The following is a 14,403-nucleotide window of genomic DNA, read 5'->3' on the forward strand; positions in this document are numbered from 1 at the left end:
CGCGTGCACATGGGTGTTCTCACAGCGACACACCGGAAGACCACGTGTGCAAGTCAAACTACAAGAGTCCGGACTTCCAGAGTTACTGAAATTAAACTGGCTTTATGTACACGCACACAGGTCCGAAAATGAGCCTCTGGTTCAAAGGTGCTGGTGATTCGAGGCGCCAGGGGGGCTCAGTCGGTGGGGCGTCCGACTTCGGCCCAGGTCATGATCTCACGGGTTGTGAGTTCGAGCCCTGCGTCGGGCTCTGTGCTGACGGCTTGGAGCCTGGAGTCTGCTTCAGATTCTGTGTCTGCTCCTCTCTCTGCCCCACCCATGCTCATGCTCTGTCTCTCAATAATAAATAAAACGTTAAAAAAATTAAAAAAAAAAAGATACTGGTGTTTCAGGCACTACCAGAAAAAAAACAAGTAAGTCAAATATGTCAAAAGTTAACAATCTTATTTCCAAGTTTATATTTTATATTTTGCTTAAAAAAAAAAAAACACGGGAAATAAATGGGCACAGAAGGAAACCATTTTGCCAGGAAATGGTTTTCGGGCAGCGTCTATGTGATGGGCTGAAACCGCTAGCATTCAGCATGTCAGTACTGAGAAGCTACGGACGGTACCACAGAGGGAGTCACCGCGTCGCGGATGCCCGCGTGTCCCCTCGCGCAGCGGGCGTGACTCTGCTCTCCTTCCTCCCGCCCGCCACAGGCCTCCCTCGGAACTCTCTCAATGTAAAGATAAAAGCTAAGGCTCCTGGGGAAAATGAGACCTAAAGGGGACAATCGCTTCTCAAAATAACCTGGGAGACATCAAGAGGAGAGGTTTCTGCCAAGGAGGGCGTTCCAGAAACCTCTTCTGAAGTCACAGCGCCTAACCATAAACCGTCAGTTGACAAGGCCACCCAACACGCTCCACCCGGGACAAGCCAGCAGCCGGTGGGTGGACTTCTTCCCATCAGGAGTTAGTTTCTGCCCCTGGTTTTCCATCCATCAAATCTCCGAATCCCAGTTTTTCCAGGGGCTCCTGTGCCATCAGCTGCCTGCAACAAAAACGAACAGCACTGTCCGTGCGAGGCCTGCGCATTCGCTCCCATCCCCACTGCCTGCGGCCGGTGGCACCGCTGGACCCAGGCCCCCGGGACCCCGAGGGCCTCTCTGCGCCCTCCTCCTCCCAGCTGACACCTGCGCCTCTGGACTCCGGATGGACGGCCGCTGGCGGACAGTGTGCGAAGCCCCTGGGGTGCCGGGTGGAGCCGGGACCCCGAAGGAAGGGGGCAAACCGCCGCGAGCCCCCCGCCGGGTGCCAGTCTGGGGCAGACGTGTGTCCCGTTCGAGGGCTCCCACCTCAACCCGGCTTCCAGGTCGCTGGGAAGATGCACCGGACAGGGCGGGCGGGGACAGGACAGACTTCACTTGGTAAAGTGACCCCTGAACAAGCCACAGGTTAGGGGCACTATTCACCTGCACAGTCGAAAATCCATTCCTAACTCCTGACTCCCCAGAACTTAAGGACTCCAGCCCCCGCCAACCAGAAGCCTCAGCGACAACGTGCATTTTGCGTGTCGTGTGTCTTCCGGCCGTATTCTTACCAACAGGTCAGCCGGACAAAAAAAGCTCGTTAAGATAATGGTCAAGAAGCAATACGTTTACAACACTGTCCTACACGGATCAAGAGATCTGGGTGGTAAGTGGACCTGTCCCGTTCACACCGTGTCGTCCAAGGGTCACTGCACTTGTGAGCTTCACCTGTGACTCAGAAACACTGGGACACGTGGCCCACCAGCTCTGTCTCCTCTCACTGCTGCCCCAGGCCCCGTGCCCCACACGGCCCGAGCCGTGGCCCCACAGCTGGCCGGCGGCCGTGTCCGCTGTGCTCCCGCTCCCTCTGTGCCCAGCCGTGTGCCAGCCCCTCACCATGTCTCTTTAAGTCAGGACCTCGAAGACCGAGATGTCCCAGAGCACCTGCTGGGCTAGAGCCGCCCCCGTCCAGCCTCTCACTGCCCACACTCCAGGGCGGGAGGGCCTGGCTTTCATTCTGCTTCGTTTTTGGGGGGAGGGGCGGCAGGGACAGGTCCAACTCTTGGGGGCCACCCGTCCATCCTGCTTGCTGGTGGGAGCTCAGTGTCCCTGCAGGAACCAACAGGCCCGGCCGGGAAAGGGGACGCCCGCCGCGCCAAGCCACCATCACTTGGCGCTGTGACCCCCCACACACACCGCTGAGCTCACGCACCCCCCGCAAGCCCGGCAGGCCAGCACAGGCAGCCAGGGTTCAGCCAGCACGCTGGGAACCGAGGGACACCGTGAGTCACCTGGTCACCGGTCAGACGACCCACTTTCTGTGGGTTCTGTGGGGCTCCAGGCGAGCCGGCTACCCTCCTGCAGAAATACAAAACCTGGCAGGTGACCTCTACCCAAGCTTCACAAGGGCTGTCCAGGCCGTCCCCACTGAGAACGAAACTAAGTGTTTAGGGTACGTGCCCTCGAGGGCTCCAGCCGCGGGGACAGGGGAGTGGGCAGGTGCCGTGGCGCTGCGTTCCCTCCACTGGTGCGCGCACGCCAACTGCACGGCAATTTCTGTTACAAAAAGCTGGAATCCGCTGAAAGGTACAAAGTCCACTTGTAGACCAGACTGACTGTGTTATCTGTGTCCTTACGGCAAAGGGGGATGGGCTGAGGCGGAACACAGGAGCCGACCAGGTGCTGCTGAGGGGAGACCGCCTCGGACTCCCCAGGAGGACTCAGCTGCAACGCGGGAACCCTTAAAATCAGAGAGCCTGCGCTGGCTTTGGTCAGAAGGACGGAGGAGGAGGACGGGCCAGAGACACGGCATCGCCGGCTTCCAGAGGGAGCAGGGCCACGAGCCGAGGGGCGTGGGTGCCTCTAGAAGCTGGAAAGGCAGAAGCAGTTCTGCACCGGAGCATCCACGAGGAGCGCGGCCCGCGGGACCTGCGTCAGATATCTTGCTGCAGAACGTGAGTGTGCTGGGGGCACCAAGAACACGGGGAGCAGCAGTGCTCCTCGAGACACGACAGGAAGGACCTGTGTGTTCAGCAACAAACAGGGAGCGAGGGGGAAAACACTACAAGCTAAATGAGACACGGTTCAAGAGGCCCTTTCTACAGACGTGTGAGTCTTCACAAAATCCAGCTCTGTGGCCAGGACACAACAACAACAATCCAACGATTACCGAGTTCTAAAGCCAAAAGGATGAAGTGGACGCCTCCCCTTCAGCATAAGGGGACAGTGCAGGTTTTTAGGACCTGAGGCTTTCCAAGGAGCGTGCGCCGGGCCTCCTCCAGCCCGGCCAGGAGGCCCGGATCGCACGCCAGGGTGTGTGGCACAGCCCCCGGATGCCCACCGCACGGGGCAGGAACTCAAAGTCAAAAGATCACAGAGGCTTGAGATCGCAGATCACAGTGTACTTGCTGTTTTCTTGGCCAACAAAGTCATCCCTGATTTAACAGCTCTTCCCACGAGTGTGATCCACACCCAAACCGCACACACGCTTCCACGTCAAGCTGAGACGGCCCAAGTCCTCAAGAGGCAACTCTAAAATCTCACTGTGGTCCAGTTTTCTACAAAGATGCATATGGTGGGGGCGCCTGGTGGCTGAGTTGGTTGAGCGTCCGACTGTGGCTCAGGTCACGATCTCACTGTTCACGAGTTCGAGGTCTGCATTGGGCTCTGAGCACAGTGCCCACTTCGGAGCCTCTGTCCCCTCCCTCTCTGCCTCCCTCCCACTTAAAACTAAACAAACATTAAAAGAAAGATGCCTATGGACGTTCGTAGGGGTAAATAACGTCTGGGATTTCAGCATGAAAGGAATAAAAAGGTTTACAAAAAGTGGGAAGGGAAATAAATGTGCAGTCTCGATACTGAACCTGGATGGTCATGGACTTGGAACTGAAAACCATCCAAAAGTCCACAGCCAAAATCACCGACCGAGTCTGAACACACATGTACCCCCTACATTGGTCTTAACGTCACCGGACCAACCAGAGAAGCCGCTTGAAATAACGGAAGTCACGGAGAGGCGAGCTGCACCCCCCCGCCGCCACCCCGTCCCCACTGACCTCAGCAGGCCTCAGGGCAGGCTGGTCTCCAGAGGCCGTGCTGAGCGAGGCGTGGCCACGTGGAGAGCAGACAGCCCACTTCCAAGGTCACATGGGGAGAAAAGTCAGAACCCTTCTGCTGTCCTTTGCCAGACGAGCCAGGAGCCTCTCTGGGGACCCAGACGGCCCAACTCTCTGGAGCAGCTCCCAGCAGGAGCGGCTGCCTGCGCGTGCTGGCCACTGTGGGCTCACCTGAGCTTCACGGGGGCAGGTGACCTGCTCACACCCTCACACGCGGTCAGAAACCAACGTCAAACTGTCTCCAGGGCGTGGCAGCACCAGAAAGAAACTCAGTTCATTTCTGAAAGGTATATCGACTTAAAAGACAGTAATTTAGGGGTGCCCCTTCAGTTAAGCATCTGACTTAGGCTCAGGTCACAATTTCGCCATTAGTGAGCGTGAGCCCCGCGTCGAGCTCTGTGCTGACAGCTTGGAGCCTGGAGCTGCTTCAGATTCTGTCTCCTTTTCTGCCCCTCCCCTGCTCAAGCTCTGTCTCTCAAAACTGAATGTTCAAAAAAAAATTTATATGTATATATATATATATATATATATATATATATATACACACACACACACATAACTTAAACACGTGGATCCCAGCAATGGGCTATTTAAAGATGGCGAGAGCTGGACTCGGTGGCCCTGAACAACTCAGAAGACAGAACGAGGGCCTCCCATGAGGGCCACACTCCCAAAAGGGCCAACGTCCCACATGTCCACCGACAGCCCTCAACGCACCTGTGGGCCTGAAAGACACAAGCGATTGTGCCCTGAGGGAAATGTCGGACTCTGTTATGGAGAAACAACAAGGGGGCTTTGCCTGGATGGGTTTATGCCACTCCATCTTCAGACAAGGCCGTGTGAAGACCGGACTCCTCACCGAGCTGACGAAGGGCTCGAAGGGCAGGAATAAAAGTTCCCATCCCCACCATATAATTATATGCTCTATGCTTTTCCCCGTTAGGAGTAAGAATAGCTCTTCAGTAAAATCTCAACGGATCACTGTCAGAAACAGTTGTTTCACTTAAAAGCGAGCGTTGGGGTGCCTGGGTGGCTCAGTCGGCTGGGCGGCCGACTTCGGCTCAGGTCGTGATCTCGCGGTCCGTGAGTTCGAGCCCCGCGTCGGGCTCTGTGCTGACAGTTCAGAGCCTGGAGCCTGTTTCCGATTCTGTGTCTCCCTCTCTCTGACCCTCCCCCGTTCATGCTCTGTCTCTCTCTGTCTCAAAAAAACCAAATAAATGTTAAAAAAAAAAAAAAAAAGGCGAGCGCTGGTCAGTTCTGGTCAGGACAGAACAAACCTCCATGTTTCACCGTTTCTGAATGGCCCACTGTCTCCCCTGTCACATTTCAGGCACTGCTGAGCTACGTGGAACCAAACGGTGTTTTTATGGTCTGAGAACGTGAGAGGAAGAAACCCTGTGCCCACGACCTGCACATCTTTTGACTCCGTCAGCATTTTTATGATGTACGATTCTGAAACCTTAATGACGGGTCAGCAGCTCCCAAACGTGCAAAGAAGACACTCAGGACTGCAACCCCGTAAGACGCGCTCCCTCTCCGCAGGGTCCCCATGACTGTGAACCCTTCAGTGCCACTGGATCTGGCTGACTTCCGTTCCAGGGGCGAGCCACTCTACGTCTCAAAGACAAAGGCTTGGAACCTGGGGGATGAATGAGGCCCGCTGCAATGACCTCTTGGGGAAAAAAAAAGGTTTCCATGGGAGCGCTGGGAGGTTCCAGAAGTCGTTCATTTTGCCAGCAGGTACTTGCCTCTCCATCCTGCATTCTAAGTAGTCTTTCGACTCACTTCTGCACAAAGCATTTTCGAATCTATTGTCGCGGAGACACTTCATGAACTTCTCCTTAAAGCTTTTGCATTCGCCTAGAACGGAAAGGAAAAGGGCACCCAGTTTTCAAGTGAAAACGCGACGCGGTGGGGCAGCACGCGCACCCGCAGCCGTCCTTCCAGAACGAGTCTCCTTCACACTCACGCTGGAAAGGACGAGCCTACCGCGTGCCCCATGGTGCGGCGACCGCCCCTCCGCTGCGTGTTTGGGACACTGCAGGGGAAGGCGTCGGTTACGAGAAAAATCTGCGGACCCACTTCCGGAGCCTTAGCTCGCACAGAGGCTCACCCCAGACGCGGACTTTCCAGGTCCGCGCGAGGCCCAGGTTGACAGCCTGCGGGCTTTGTGCGAGGCTGGGCGCGGGTCCCCCGGACGCCGGCAACGCTCTCCCTCGGGACGTCCTCCGCAACCTGTCGCCCCTCTTCCCGCAGGCCCGCCTCCGGGGTGGTGGAGGTGGGCCGCGGCGGGCCTCAGTTTCCCCACCTGCAACCGCGTGCGGACGCCAGCGCCCACCGGGCCGCACGGCGCCACCGGAGGAGACCCACGACCCGAGACTCGGCGCAGGAGCCCGGCGGCCGCCGGCCGCTCACCGAAGTGATCCAGCGGGAAGCTGCCCTTGTCCGGGGGCCGCGGCTGGAAGCTCTTGGACCCAAAATTCATGGCCGTCGACATGATGGCGGCGCCGGAGCCCCGGAGTAGGACGCGCGCCGTACGCAGGGCGGCGGGTCGAGCGCCGAACGCGCCCCGCGAGAGCGCCGAGCACGTCGAGCGGCGAGCGGCCGCGGGCGGCAAGCCCCGCCCCCGCCGCCCAGGCCCCGCCCCCACGCTGCAGGGCCCCCACGCTGCAGGGCCCCGTCTTCGCCTCGAAGGTGCCACGCCCGTTATTGACCGGGCTCCTCTCCAACGACGGGACCGGTCCCGCTCGCCACACAGGCCCCGCCCGGGCATGCCCTCCCCCCATCAGGCCCCGCCCCCGCCCCAGGGGGCTCCGAAAGGCCCTGATCCAGGCTGCTCTGCCGGGTCCTTGCCAGGCTGACCCTCACAGCGACCGAGGGGCAGAGGCCGGCGTCCTGTCCTTATGAGGAAACGGCAGTCCAGAGAGGCTGGACTTTACCCAGACACACAGCTTGAGACGATAAGAAGCCCAAGGGCGAGTGCACTCGGCAGGCTGTGTGGGTGGCTGTGCATCCCCAGGTGTCTGCGGGCGGGGGGGGGGGGGGGGGGGGGGCTCAGCTGGTGACAAGGAAGGAGTGAGGGCCACCACAACAAAGTCCCACACCCTGGGCCCCTTCAGCTACAGAAAGGTGGTCGCTCCGGGTTCTGGAGGCCGGATGTCCCACACGGAGGAGGTGCGGCGGGGCTGGCTCCTCCTGGAGGTTCTGGGAGAGCCGGCTCCAGGCTGCCCTCCCCCGCCCCCCAGCTGCAGGTGGCTGGCAAGCAGTCTTGGGGGCTGCTGGGCCGCTGCGCCTTGCTTCTGCCTTCACCCTCCCACCATGGCATCCTCCTGTGTGTCTGTGTCCAGAGGTCCTCCTCTTGTGAGGACGCTGGTCAGACTAGCATAGGGCCCACCCTAATGACTTCATCATAACTAATTACATCTGCGATGACACTGTTTACCAAAGAGGTCACCTCCTAAGGTACTGGGGGCTAGGACTCCAACATATGAAGTGGTGGGGGAGGGGTGGTGCAGTGCAACCTATAACAGAATAAAAGTCAGCTCTGGCAACCGCTTATTATTGTCGTTATGGCAACAATAACAACAGTGAAAGGGCTCAGTGGAGACCCCAGCTCTCGAGGCTGAGCCTCCTCCCAGCGCTGTACCCTGCACAGTCACCCCGCTTCCCCAACTGGGCATCCCGATTTCATCTGAATGGAGGAAATGGGTCACTGCCCCACCCCCAACCAGCGCCCCTGTGCTCCAGGACTCTGTCATGCGCTCCAAACTTCATCCATGCCCCCCGAGGGCCAACCACATACCAGGCCTTGGAGATATGCAAATTGGGTCCTCAGTCACACAGCTCACCAGCTGCACCCCCCACCCCCCGCGCCCCGCTCCCCCACCGGTTCCTGACACGATCCTGCACCACACCTCCTCCTAATGCCAGGAGAAGGAGCCGGTTCCAGCAACTGAGGGGCCTTGCCGAGAAGTGCCCGGCCAACAAGCCCTCACAGCCCCCACCTCAGGGCCTGCCCCCTCCTCGAGTCCTGCCCTGAGGCATCCAGCTCCCCACTCGCTCCTGCCTCTCTGCAGGACACAGCAGTGGATCTCCGTGCCTCACGTGACATTGGGCTGTGTGTCGTGCGGCGCGTGGATCTGGGCCCTAGTGTTTGTAGGGTCCGGTGGGGCCGCAGGGAAAGCTCATTCCGGTTGCTGGGGCCTTGATCAGCCTGGTGTTCTGTACCCACTAAAAACTACAAAAGGAAAATTGCACCTTGATCTTGTCACATAAAAGACTGTTTTACGTGGCTAGCACCAGGGGCCACGCACTGGGTTATTCATTAATATGTTTCCAGGGCCGTGAACAAAAGACGCTTTTATTACCCAGCAAATAGCACTTTTCCACTTGACTAGATCACAGTACTTAGCAGGAAAAAGGACAGCCCAGCCCCCCAATGTTTCCTTGCAGCCTCTCTGTCCGACGGCCCTGAGGGACCAATGAAGCATTGCAGGCCCCGTGACCTAGAGGCGACAGCCAGCTTTTAATTGACATGTCCGTACCTGGCAAATGATTATTGCTCTCTATGACACGTTTGGCCGGGAGAGAACGAAGGGATTTTCATCTCTGGTGCACAGGTACAAAAAGTGGGGGAGGGCCTTCTGTGCCAGGCTGCTTCACATGGGATTGTCCCAACAGCGTCTGGTGCGCAGGGGACGTCCCGTTACTAGTCTTTAAAGGACGAGCCCAGCTAGGCAGTATTCTTACCCTCGTCTCACACATAGAGACTCCCAGAGACGTTAAATTCCTCGTCCAAGGTCACGCAGCCTGCACACGAGCTATCTAGCTCCGTGTAACGAACGGCCCGAACTCAGAGGTGTGAAACAGCAATCTGCTTTGCACGAGAACTTGGAGTGTGGGCTGGCCTTGGAGAAGGCCCACGTGGCATCGGCCGGGGTTGCTCAACCTCAGACTGGGACCCACTTCAAGACGGTGCACTCCTGGGGCTGGGAGCACTGCCTCTATCAGGGCCAAACGCCCCCAGCCAGATGCCAGGGCCGGGAGTCCGCTCCCGACGGGGAGTAGGGCAGAGTCACATTGTACGAACAGCCCCTGGATGGAACCTTGCCTGAAGCTTTCTCTGGTCTTTCCACTTTAATAAATTCTGCTGCCAAAGCGTTCTTTTCTAAAGGCTGAAACCGTAGTTCCAGTAGAAACATAAACGGCCCCTGTGTCGGAGTCTCATTTAATGCATGGGTGCAGGAGTGTGGCCCGATGGCAAAGCTGGTTCCAGGAAGGGCGCCCCGGCCCCGATATAGCCGCGTGCGGTCAGAGAAAGAAAAAAGATGCCAGAGTCAGATTGCTAAACTGGGCCTAGAACAGGTTAATATCTCACAGGGCAATAAACCACAACCTTCGGGATGATCTTTTCTGCCAGACAGGAACGATTTGCATTTTTACAGGAACGCCAATCACTTGCAGCTTTTCTGTTTGCTCCATGTGAACGTCTAGCTTGAGGGCACCTGGGCTGGGTCAGTAATAAATGGTAAGTCACATGTAGTTGAATGATGCTCAGGCAGACTGGCTAGACGGCGACTTCGAGAACACAGTGCAAGGACCCAGTGTCACCCACTTGCCTGACTCCTGCCTGTTGGGAATTGTTCTGAACATTCCTTATAGGAGTCTCAGGGCCACTGTAACAAAGCACCAAAAACTGGGGGCTTAACCACCAGAAAATGGTTCTCTCCCACTTCTAGAGGCTGAACTTGAGGTGGGCGTTCCCCGCGAGGGCCGGCGGCGGGGGTGGGGGTCCTCCCGCCTCTTCCAGCTCCCGGTGGCCCTGGTTCCCGGCCTGTGGCCACACGCTCCATGGTGTCCCCAGGGTCACCTGGCCTTCTTCCCTCTGCGTCTGTCTTCTACTTTTCTGTCTGTTATGAGGACACCCCTGCCCTAATCCAGGATGACCTCCTCTAAACTCGATCTGCAAAGACCCTATTTATAGATAAGCTCCCATTCTGACATTCGAGGGAGACATGAATTCCGGGGGGGCCATTCTGCCCAGGACACTGCTCCGGATAGTTTGCGATGGTTTTCCCAACTGGCACAGAACAGTGAGGTCCAGATGCCATGAGACATGGAGGAAGGTCCCTGTAGGTGGTTGGAGGGTCCTTTCTGGAGCCCAGGAGGTGTGGGCAGGGCCCTGAAGCTCAGGAATCTCGAGCTTGAAAGTTGTTCTTCGTGCAGAGAAAATCAGTGTTCCCAAGGTAGGAACAGCCACACCCGCGGGCGCCCCACCTGACGGCACACTCGTGCGCTAGTCCACGTCCCTCTGTCACCAGACCTCTGCTTCCTGGTGCTGCTCCCAGGGGCACCTGCCTCCTCCCCACCCCCACTCTGGCTGCCCCCAAACCTGGCTCTCCTGTAGGCACTCAGCAAATGCTGCCTCCTCCAAGGAGCCCTCCTGGCCTGACACTCCTGGCCCCCTGCTCCCTGCATGGCCTATCTGCTTCCCCGCGGGGGCGGGGGGGGGGGGGTGTCCTTCTCTCTTCCCCAAGGCGGGGTGGGCACTTGGGCCTACCCAGGCTGGGACACAGACCTCCTACCCCACCGGGGGCCTGGAAAACGGGCTCAGCTTCCCCTGAGGTGGGGCTGGGCTGCCCAGGCGGCCGGAGCCCTGACCTACCTCCATCAGTGACCGGTCCTGCTGTGACGCGCGCGGCAAGTGCAGGTTTCCGAGGAGTGGCAGTGGGCGTGGCCCAGGGGGCCAGCGAGGGGCTGGGGAGGGGGTGCGGGTGTGGGCTCGGAGCAGCCCCGCGTGGAACCCAGAAGCCTCCCACCCAGCCTGGGCATCGAGTGGGGGCAGTACAGGGAGCAGCCGCGGAGGAGGCAGAGGAGATGGGAACGCAGGCCGGGAGGCGAGGGTCCCTCCCGACGCCACCCACACGGGTGTGGGTCAGCGGGAGGGACGGTGGGAGCATCTGCCAGAATCAGCAGGCCCTTGGCTCGGGGATTCTGGTTCTAGGAACTGATTTTGCAGCACAAAGAAACGCGCACCCAGGATGTTTTTGACCCAGAGACAGTGCAACAGAGAGGAGACGAGGCAGCGATCCCAGAGGAGGAGGCTGCTGTCTGATCCCGCCACGCTGCCACCTTACAAATAAAGAGCAACTGAACAGAGGGAGGGAGACAGGGCAGCAGGAGACAGGACGTCCGCCTTCTGGAAGTTGGCCAAGGCCAGGGCTTCCTGGCTGTCTACGGGTCTCAGCTCCACACAGGAGCTGTTTGCTACATTAATAAATGAAAGCGTCAACACAACCGAAAAGGCACACGATGACGGTGCGTGCCCGGAGTGTTTCTGGAAGGATGCATGAGAGAGGGGCTCTGTGGGCGCCCCGGCGGGTAGGACTCCCCAGCTGGGGCACGTACATTGTCTGTTTCAATGGAAAAGTATCCAAAGAAACACCTTAGCAGAAAGCCTTCTGGAGCTGGGGTGCCTTGATGGGGGAGGGAAGGGCCCACGGACGTGCAACCTCCAGTCTCTGCAGGGGCGGGTCTCCAGGTGAGACCACCTTGGGCGGGGGCTGGCGACGAGGGACAGCTGCCCACACCACCGTGGGACTTCTGGGCCCGCCCGCCACAGCGTGTTTCTGGTGTTTGCAACACCCGGCTGTGGGTGGCTTTGCGCAGCCCCAGGACTCACATTGGTTCGAACGTGGGGCCCCTGAGGACCTGAGCAGGACCCTTCCAGTGCTGGGGGGTAGGGAGTGGGCAGGGGAACAGCCATGGGGTGGGGGGGCAGCCGCCGTCTCTAGAAGTTGCAGAGGAAGGGCCGTGGCTGGGTGGGGGTGGGGGGGCGAGCAGAGACGCAGATATGCTGGGACATTCCGCCGGGCACCACCGGTTTCCTCTTTCCGGGGCCTGGATGTAGGGGAGCCCTCGACACTCACGTTGCCTGGAAAAATTCAAGGCCAAGCACCCAGTTCCACCCTTCTGAACCGGATTTGACTCTATCGACCAGGAGCTCCAGCCCCGCAGGTCAGGCTCTAAGAAGCTCCGGGTGCCCAGCTGGCCTCCCCTGGGCTCACCCCACGCACAGGGGCCTGCCTGCCACATCCCGTGGTCACATGCCCCTGGCTGGGTCCACGCTAAACCCCAGGAAACACCACGCGGTCAGGAGGCCCACAGGGCTGGGTCTCATTCCCAAGTCTGAGCCCCTCACCACCACACCCCACTGCCCCCTCCCCAGCAGCCGGCCAATCAGAGTGGTGGATCCCCCCCCCCCCCCAGGAGCCGGCCAATGAGAGTGGTGGATCCCCCCCCTCCAGCAGCCAGTCAGATTGGTGGGTCCCCCCCCCCCCCAGCAGCCGGCCAATCAGAGTGCTGGAGCTCCAGCCCCTCTTCCCCTTCTGAGAAGCGGGGGTGACCTCCTCGGCGGTCTGGAGTTGCTCGGAGGTCTTGCAGGTAAAACCCCAAAGACCGAGGGTGCGTGGGCGGCTCAGTCAGTTGGGCGACAGACTTCGGCTCAGGTCATGATCTCCCAGCTCATGAGTTCGAGCCCCCTGTCGGGCTCTGTGCTGACAGCTCGGAGCCTGGAGCCTGCTTCGGATTCTGTGTTTCCCTCTCTCTCGGCCCCTCCCTTGCTCACGCTTTGTGTCTCTCTGTCTCAAAAATAAACATTAAAACAAAACAAAACAAAAAAAAACGCCAGAAATGGCCGAGTATAGACCCCCTGTAGACAGTGCCCCCAGCCTTCCCTGCAGGGGCCCGGCCTGCTCCACAGGGCCCCGGGCGGTGGCACCCAGGTGGCTCACAGGAGCCCAGGCTTCAGCAACCTGAAAGAGGAGGCCACAGAGGATGGAGCCCCCACCCCAGGGACCCCGAGTTCCCACCTCCTGCGTTTCCAGCCACGGATCTCCAGCCTCACGCCCCCACCAGCTCCTTGCTGGCACGGGGCCTCTGGGCTTTGCACACGCTGTTCCCTCTGCTGGAGTGCCCCGCCGCTTGGCGACTCGACTCTGGTCCCAATACCTCAGAAGTTTGCAGTGGCACGGCCACTGCCACGTGGGTCTCTTCCACTGGACTTGGGGGCCCTGTTTGGATCCCTGACCACCGATTACTATGGCCCCAGCTGCTGGCTGAGCCTATAGCACACACACATACTCTGGAAACGCTTGTGGAATTAATTCAGTGGACTGTCCCGGGCAGAGAGGAGCCCCAGCCGAAGCACCTAGCAGCGGCCTTGGTACCGGGCACTCAGCCCAGATGACCCAGAGACGCAGCCGCTGGAGAACCATCCTCCCTCACAGAAGCCCGACAGCTGTGCGACAGGGCAGCCCGCCCGAAAGCCAGCGAGCATCCCGTCATGGGACGTGTGCAAATTGAGGCTGGAAGCAGGTACGGGCCTACGGGCTGCTTCGGCTCAGGGTGTGGGGAGGGGCGTGGACGGTACCCCGGGAGACAGGCCCCGCAGTGAGGGGCCCAGCGTGGGGCTGGGGTTCCAACTCCTCATGTTGGGGCAGGAGGTGTGGAGCAGGCCCAGCCACTTCTGATGCCAACGGCCCTCCCACCCCTCACGGCTCGTTCCACGGCGGGGCCTCCTTCCCTCCCGGCAGGGGCACCTGGGTTAAGGAGCCCAGAGTTCACGCAGCACAGACACATGGGGGCTCATAAGCCTGGCCGGCCGTCACCCACTCTGCCCCTGCCCCGTCCTGCATAGACTAGTGCCTCCTGCCCCAGGTGACAGGAGCAGGTTGTCACCCAGGGAAAGCTTGCCATCTGAGACACGGCAGGGGACCCTCTGGTAGCCTCTGAAGGCCCTGGGGTTTGAGGCGTTTGCTGTGCAGACCTTCGAGAGCCATCCGCGGGGTCTCCACAGACCTCCTACCCCATGGGTCCTGTCGAGGGAGGCTCAGAGCTCCCCTCAGAGCTTGGGCCCAGCTCCCAAAGCCCCACAAGCCCCAGTTCTGATGGGGAGACCGAGGCAGGAAGCAGAGGCCGGTGGGAGGGGCACAGTGGCCACCACGGCGTGTTCTCTCCAGCAGGCAAGGGACGGAGACGCCTTAAGCACAAGGTCTAGACGGCGGCCCCCCAGACGGCCCCTGGCATCCTGGCTCCCTGCCACAGACGCGACCCCACATTCCACGCACGCCTGTCACTTTAAGCTGCCTGGCTGTCCCCTGTGAACCGCTCGGTCCACATTCTCTGGGTGGAGGGGCGAGGTCCTGGCACGCCCTCCCCCTGCCCGACAGCCTATAAGGCACAAGGTGGGGAGCTGGGGCCTCGCCGCCCGCCGTCCTC

General features: G+C 59.7%; 1 protein-coding gene across 8 annotated transcripts; it reads right to left on the reverse strand.

Moving 5' to 3' along the window:
* Window positions 1-425: 425 nt before the first annotated feature.
* Window positions 426-6,657, reverse strand: LOC125154584 (cytochrome c oxidase assembly protein COX19). 8 transcript variants are annotated; one of them, XR_007147841.1, is made up of 3 exons: window positions 6,541-6,654; window positions 4,843-5,985; window positions 426-1,032 (listed from the first exon to the last, which is right to left on the reverse strand). XR_007147841.1 is itself a non-coding variant. In XM_047839073.1 (3 exons), the coding sequence occupies exons 1-3, from the start codon at window positions 6,620-6,622 to the stop codon at window positions 948-950; spliced, it is 279 nt and encodes a 92-aa protein (XP_047695029.1). In that variant the 5' UTR covers window positions 6,623-6,654; the 3' UTR covers window positions 426-947. The 8 variants fall into 8 exon arrangements, 3 of the variants coding, with proteins under 3 accessions (XP_047695029.1, XP_047695028.1, XP_047695030.1); XR_007147840.1 differs by having other exon boundaries at window positions 2,302-5,985; XR_007147839.1 differs by having other exon boundaries at window positions 1,907-5,985.
* Window positions 6,658-14,403: the final 7,746 nt, after the last annotated feature.

The sequence above is a fragment of the Prionailurus viverrinus genome, chromosome E3 (genome assembly GCF_022837055.1).
Source record: "Prionailurus viverrinus isolate Anna chromosome E3, UM_Priviv_1.0, whole genome shotgun sequence".
NCBI classification, from domain to species: domain Eukaryota; kingdom Metazoa; phylum Chordata; class Mammalia; order Carnivora; family Felidae; genus Prionailurus; species Prionailurus viverrinus.

Excerpts from the sequence above, each read along its gene's own strand:
- LOC125154584 (XM_047839072.1), bottom strand. The coding sequence starts at position 6,622 with ATGTCGACGGCCATGAATTTTGGGTCCAAGAGCTTCCAGCCGCGGCCC. Across the intron at positions 5,986-6,540 it reads CTTCCCGCTGGATCACTTCG|GCGAATGCAAAAGCTTTAAG; the intron begins GTGAGCGGCCGG and ends TTTCCGTTCTAG.